Source organism: Mytilus trossulus, chromosome 1 (assembly GCF_036588685.1).
Source record: "Mytilus trossulus isolate FHL-02 chromosome 1, PNRI_Mtr1.1.1.hap1, whole genome shotgun sequence".
In the NCBI taxonomy this organism is placed as follows: Eukaryota; Metazoa; Mollusca; class Bivalvia; order Mytilida; family Mytilidae; genus Mytilus; species Mytilus trossulus.
In genome coordinates, this window is record NC_086373.1 from 81,347,106 (window position 1) to 81,354,517 (window position 7,412).

The following is a 7,412-nucleotide window of genomic DNA, read 5'->3' on the forward strand; positions in this document are numbered from 1 at the left end:
TTAAATTTGAACAAAAATGAACGATAAACAAATTTACATCCCAGCTCCTTTGTTCTAACAGGGGTGATCTGAGCCGGATCATCCCTAGTTTGAGTTTCTTTGTTATGCATGCTTTCCTTTGTTCTGTAACATTTTGGCGGGAATGTCAAATCCACTTTAAAACTTATAATTAATTTTACCTCTTATATATCTATCAAAATCACGTAGAAAAATCCAGTGTATATGCTGGGATTCGAACTCAAGACCTTTAGCATATCAAACTCATACCACTACACCAGGACGACTGGATACGAAATATTTGTAATTTGACATACTTAAAGAAAGCAAGAGCTTTTATAAGCGGGGCGAGTTGTCAGACCTTTATTCAGTGGGGTTTAAACCTTTTTCGTTAATTAGTGAGTTTTCAGACTGATTGTTCAACACACACTTGTATGAATAACTGTAAATGAATGAAATTTAAATCTATGTTTGTATACGTAAAAATGTTCAAACATATTGATTGACAACACAGACGTACACAAACTATGTCTTTTAAATATTTGTGTATATAGCTATATGTGATATGTAATGACACTTAACTTCAAAATGAACAAGACGAACCAAAAAAAATAGAGAAAAAGAAGAACTACAAAAGACTTTAATTGCACTACATCGCCATACATTCGTTATGTTTTTGGGATAATAATTGCAATGCCTGGTGATTTTGCAGATAGAATTGTAACTCCTGCAATGCCACTTTGTATGGCTTATTTTTGCTGTGTTCTCAACTTCATAATACCTGGATCAGGTAAGATAATCAACTTCATTATACCTGGATCAGGTAAGATAATCATTATACCTGGATCAGGTAAGATAATCATTATATGTGTAAGAAATAAAATTTCAGAAAAAAAAAGTTGAAAAGTAAACGTCTGCAAAGAGAACTCTAAAGATATCCAAAACATAGGGGAAAACAGTTAACATGACATATTGTCTCGGACATAGTCAAATAATTCTGAGGTCAATATACAGAATTTAAGTCAAACTGACACGCAAGCATGCACCTCGCTTGTATTTATTACACAAAAACAGATTCAAAAACAGAGATTCAAAATCTTAAAATCTTAATCTGGCGGCTGCTGATTTTCTATCTTTTATCTAAATGGTAAAGGAAAAACAAATTTCATTTTAGACAATTTCGCTCTCCTTTTTTCCTGGAGACGTTAAGATTTCTGTCAAAAAAAATAACATCGGAAATGTGGTATCGGAAATCAAGAAAGAGGTTTTGGAAAAAGAGAATATGTTCAGTATTCTAGAAAAAGAAAGAAAACCAAACGTCTTTCTCTTACACTAATTGTTTTCCTCTGGGTTTTTGTAATGTTTTAGGCGAGTTTAGAAAAAAGGCGGAAGATCAAAGGGGGACATTCAAAGTTCATAAGTCAAATTGAAACTGACAACGACATGCATGGCAAATTACGAAATCGACGAAAGAAAAAATCACACCCACCACAAAACACTACATAGAAAACTAAAGACTGATCAATAAGAACTCCAAAACCAGCGTGGGTTGTCTCAGGTCATTTAGAACGGTCAGGAGATCCTTTTCCACATGCGACGCCTGTCGTGTTCCTTCTATGATTATAATATAATGTATCAATACATTGCTCAAGTGATCAAGTGATAAAGCGGATTGGCAATTGACTATTATCTTAACGTTTAACAAAACCAAATTCGTAAACCAACGGTTATAAATGTTTAATAACAGGAATAGTACGGTCACAACAAGAAATTTTTAAGATAGCTGATTTTTTTCTCTTCGTTTCTTCATAAGCTAAAATATTTAGCACAAATAAAAAAAATTGGCACGGATACGAATATTCGTTTCATATTGCACATGGAGTTCTGAAAATTACGACAAAACAAACGATTTTTCGTTCCTGCTCACCAGTTCTCCTATTCTAGACGTAAATTCTAAACATACGGTGTGTTTATTTTATTTTTGAATGTCTACTTTTTTTAGACTTCTATTATAATGGTATGTGTAACAAATATTAGATTATTACAAAAATATCTTCATAAGATTAACATTACATTGAGAATTTGTTTTGCATTGTTTTCTTTTAGGCACTGTTGTTGCAGGAGTTTCAGTTTTTTGTTGTGCTGAAAATGACGATATGGAATTTGGGGATAAATGTACATCGTGTTGTTGTGGTTTGGTGCTTGGACTATTTCAGCTACTGTTTACAGCATTTCTGCTCGTTGGTTGGTGTTGGAGCGCTATTTGGGGATATTCCTACATTGAAATGTCTAGTAGGTTTTACTAATCGAGTGGTTTATTTTTATAGTTTCGGTTTGTGCCCTTTGGACTTAAGGGCGCTTAACTATGGCAACAGAATACGCATGCTCAAACATTCTTTCTATGATTGGACAAAATGCTGTCATGGTGGGTAATTTGGTTGTGTTTGAAAAAACGTCTCGTTAATTTTATCGTGATGGAAAGCAAGTGAAAAACTGTAAATATTTGAACTAGATCTTACAATGACTTATATTTTTTAAAATAATTTGTTTCTCCAATAGCTCTTTGTATCCATGACAGCTGTTTATTCGGGACAATTATATGATTTTTAATGTAAACTTTCTTGTACAAACGAACATGACTTTTAGAACGCACCTACGAATGTGAGATTTCCGCGGGGTTCTGTTAAATCACTTATTTAAATATAATCAGAATATTCACAAAACAATTTGTAACGTTCTTTTGTTGGTAATTCTTCTTGTTATTTGAACTGGATTTTTTTTAAATAATTTTTTTAGGTGTCGTCACAATATTCTTATATATTATTGCCTTAATATAACCAGACTTAGTAAAGAATTTCTTGTAGTTACATTGAGATGGAGATTTAATTAAAGAGGTCCTGCATCATTAAGTCATTGTGCTTCTGAAGGTTATCGAAATGATAGTTTTAAACATAAAAATTATACTAAAATTTAAATACGTCGGATATCTTTTTTAAAGATAGTTCTTGTTTAAACTATGTCAGATAGTATTGCAAAATAATCCCTAAGGTATGAGAGTAAGTAAATATGTGAAAACAAAGCCTTTTAAATAATTGACTCCTGTAAACTCCTCAAAACTAAAGATTTTACAGTTTATCGACAACATACATTGGAAATGCGGCAATACGACATTTAAATTTCAAGATGAATGCAATATTTGTATTGCTCATTGCTGCAACAGAATGCTATTTATTTTTTATTTATTTTCACAATTTTTGCAATCCTGGGCACTCAAAATGCATGGTAGTTTTCTAATTGAAAAATAACGCATGGCTTTGAAAAACCTGTTCTTCCGATGTATGGATTTATATAGATAAAATTATTAGTTCTTATTATAGGGTAATTTTAATGCTCTTTATGTAATGTTTTGTAACAAATATTGAAACTGTTGCCTCAATCTGTTCTTTTGTGGTTATATTTTAGAAAAACATTATACGAGGCGTACACATCGAAGACGCAGAATTCAACCTATAACATCGCAACCAGTTCGGCGTAGACTCAATCAGCGACGTTGGACTCAACCAGATACTCAAGAATTGTGTATTGCTATAGTTTCACAGCCTAATCATCTAAGTTGTGACTCTCCGCCGCCACCATATTATGAAGAGCACAGAGGATTACCTACAGACTCATTACGAACTGCCCCACCATCTTACCAAAGTCTTTTTCCTAATAGACCGTTAGGTTGAAATTAATGAGCTATTAACAGAAGAAAATTATAGTTTGCTTTTGATGATAAGAAAGCTGGTTTTCATCATCGTCGTATAGAACGCCACAGCATCGTACTGTCAGCTCAAGTGCAACAATAATTAAAAAAAAAGAAGGATGTACATCTGAACCCGGATGATCGTTGAATTCTCTAAGTGAACAAGTCATATCCTTATCTACTTCCGATTATTTTACAGAAATTTTGTCTGAGTCATAACAATTAGGTTTGGTATAGTCACTATTGCTTGCATATATATTGTACAATTCAAGATATTATTTATTGCCAAACGTCCCGGTTTTTTTTGTCGAGCCTGCGACTTTTGTCGCAAAAAAGCTCGACATAGGGACAATCCGGCGGTGGCGGCGGTGTTAGCTAACTTCTTTAAAGCTTTATATTTTAGAAGGTGGAAGACCTTGATGCTTTATACTTTGTATATGGATGTTACGAAGTTTCCGTCAGTCACATGTCCAATGTCCTTGACCTTATGTTCATGGTTCAGTGAGTACTTGAAAAAAAAGTTAACATTGTTTGTAATGTTAAATTCTCTCTTATAATAAGTAATAGGATAACAATATTCGGGTTGTGGCGTTCCTTGCAAGGTCATCATGCCTGTCAGACAGTTTTCACTTGACCTCAACCTTATTTCATGGATCAGTGAACAAGGTTAAGTTTTGGTGGTCAAGTCCAAATCTCGGATACTATAAGCAATGGGTCTTGTATATTTGGTGTATGGAAGCACTGTAAGGTGAACATGTCCAACTGGCCGGTGTCACCTGACTTTGACCTCATTTTCATGGTTCAGTGGTTATAGATAGTGTTTGTGTTTTGGTCTGTTTTTCTTATACTGTATGCAATAGGTCTACTATATTTGGTGTATGGAATGATTGTAAGGTGTTCATGTCTAGCTGGCAGGTGTCATCTGACCTTGACCTCATTTTCATGGTTCAGTGGTCAAAGTTTAGTTTTTTAGTTTTGGTCTTTTTTCTAATGCAATATACAATAGGTCAACTATATTTGGTGTATTTTGAGTGCAAGAGAAAGACGTTTGGTTTTCTTTTTTTTTCTAGAATACTTAACATATTCTCTTTTTCCAAAACCTCTTTCTTGTTTCCCCGATACCACATTTCCGATGTTATTTTTTGTTGTTGACAGAAATCTGAACGTCTCCAGGAAAAAAAGGAGAGCGAAATTGTCTATATGTCAGACAAGCAGTTGTTATTTGACCTTGACCTCATTTCACGGTTCTTTCCTCAGTGTTAAGTTTTTCTGTTGTGTTGTCACTTATTCTTAAACTATGCATTGTTAGCTGTTCATACCTGCGTGGCATGGTTCATCTGACCTTGACCTAATTTTCATGGTTCAAAGGTCAATGTATAATTTTCTTTGTTTATGTTAAGTTTATGTAACAGTTGTAATAAAGCTTTATATTTTAGGAATATCAACATAATATCAATGATTAGTAAACAAGGCGAGACATTTCAGTGTGTGCATTCTAACTTGTTTCAAATAACACTTGTATGATTTGTATTTTTATTATGTTACCTTAGCTGTATTGTCAATTCATAAACCTTTAGTTAGTCGACGACTGAAAAAGATGTTAAAACTGTTACCAGTAGTTGTTATGGTCTCTGTGATGTTAAAACTGTTACCAGTAGTTGATATGGTCTCTGTGATGTTAAAACTGTTACCAGTAGTTGATATGGTCTCTGTGTCTAGATGTTAAAACTGTTACCAGTAGTTGATATGGTCTCTGTGTCTAGATGTTAAAACTGTTACCAGTAGTTGATATGGTCTCTGTGATGTTAAAACTGTTACCAGTAGTTGATATGGTCTCTATGTCTAGATGTTAAAACTGTTACCAGTAGTTGATATGGTCTCTGTGTCTAGATGTTAAAACTGTTACCAGTAGTTGATATGGTCTCTGTGTCTAGATGTTAAAACTGTTACCAGTAGTTGATATGGTCTCTGTGTCTATCCGAAGAAACAATCCATGTGTAATTACGTTTTTTTTTCTAGTAACAAATTGTTGACAAGTTACATTGAGTTTTAATTCTGATTTACAATCTGGGCTCATGGTTTCAAGAATCCACTCTTATCCCATTGTATCTATATAACATAATTCAATCAATCAGTATCAAGAACAAAAGTAGGCATGATCTTATAACGTAATTTGCTGGTGTTATTTTACCAAAAGTAACATATAAACTTGCATAATTGATGAAGTTTAGAGCCCCAAGTATACTTTACTTGCCCATGGGTTTACATTAAAATTCTATGATCGGTGTTCCACATAATATATCTGAATAAGGGTGTTCAGAAGACTAGCCTGGTGTCGTGTCTTACTGCTAGCTAACACTTACAGTATATATTTGATCAGGATGACAGGTCATCAGAAAACTAGACTATGGCCCTGCAGTCTCACGGCTTATAAGGGTTTCAGAAAACTAGCCTGGTGTCCTCAGCTATTACTGACAGTATCGACAACATGGACGATTGGGTCAGGCTGACAGGTCATCAGGAAAAAAAACTGTCTCACCGCTTATAAGGGTTCCAGAACACTGAGGCCCTGTCTCACCTGTCTCACGGCTTATAAGGGTGTTTAGAAAACTAGACTTTATCCTGGCTAGCTTACATTGACAGTATCGACGACGTATAAGATTGGTTCGGAATGACACTGAGTTATATAATATTAGCAGAAAACTATTTCAGTAGTAGATTAATTCCTGAATGTCGTCTGTCATACAATGATTGAGAATTGACATATTGAAAGGTTATACATGTACAATATCAGGATATATATATGGTTACAATGAATTGTAACTAACTTGAAAATGTTAGATCAGTTTTTGGTATTATTGTATTTCATGTAATCCAACATATTAAAGCAGACATTATTGGCCACGGTCTCGCCCTACATGTGGTTTGACGGCTTTGTTGGGTGGATTATTTTTATAAACAAAGATTGACGTTTTTAATATTCGCGTTATTCTAATTTAATCACAAAAGTCCAAATAAATCGGTTTGTAATATGTTTTTGTTGGGTAAAATGATATTTTTTCCAAAAATTAAACTACATTTTAAGGAATATCTAAAATTTTAACTAAAGTATAAGTAAAATAAAGACTGATGATGTATTTTCAGCCTTGTATCACAATCACTGGTTATCTTATGCATAAAATCTGTCGTAGAGTTTTCACTGGTTCAGACGTACTTATGAACGTTGTTTTCAAATTTTAGATTTTGTTTATATTTTCTCTATATTCTAATTTTGTTTAGTATCTGTTCATGTGAGTGCATGTTATCATCAAACTTTTGACAATCTGTGCATCTTCATCATAGATGAAAAAGGAAGACGAACCAAAGGACTGAAACACTGACCACTGCATATAATGTTTGCACCACTGCGTATAATGCTGTGAGCACTTCATATAATGTTGTGAGCACGTCATATAATGTTGAAAGCACTGCATGTAATGTTGTGAACACTGCATATAATATTGTGAGCACTGCATATAATGCTGATCATTAACATAAGGCAGTTATGGCGTTCCATAAAAAACAACTACCTAATAATGTAACGTTATGTACAAACATCTGGATTTGTGATTAAAAAACGCATGAAATATTTGTGAACAATATTTAACTTGTCTTAAAAAAATATTATGAA

General features: G+C 33.6%; 1 protein-coding gene across 1 annotated transcript; it reads left to right on the plus strand.

Moving 5' to 3' along the window:
• Positions 1-483: 483 nt before the first annotated feature.
• Positions 484-5,203, plus strand: LOC134710466 (protein SPEC3-like). Its single transcript, XM_063570833.1, has 3 exons — positions 484-787; positions 2,104-2,289; positions 3,460-5,203. Exons 1-3 carry the CDS (start codon positions 691-693, stop codon positions 3,723-3,725), a joined length of 549 nt encoding a protein of 182 aa, XP_063426903.1. The 5' UTR covers positions 484-690; the 3' UTR covers positions 3,726-5,203.
• Positions 5,204-7,412: the final 2,209 nt, after the last annotated feature.

Excerpts from the sequence above, each read along its gene's own strand:
- LOC134710466 (XM_063570833.1), top strand. The coding sequence starts at position 691 with ATGCCTGGTGATTTTGCAGATAGAATTGTAACTCCTGCAATGCCACTT. Across the intron at positions 788-2,103 it reads CTTCATAATACCTGGATCAG|GCACTGTTGTTGCAGGAGTT; the intron begins GTAAGATAATCA and ends GTTTTCTTTTAG. Across the intron at positions 2,290-3,459 it reads TTCCTACATTGAAATGTCTA|AAAAACATTATACGAGGCGT; the intron begins GTAGGTTTTACT and ends GTTATATTTTAG.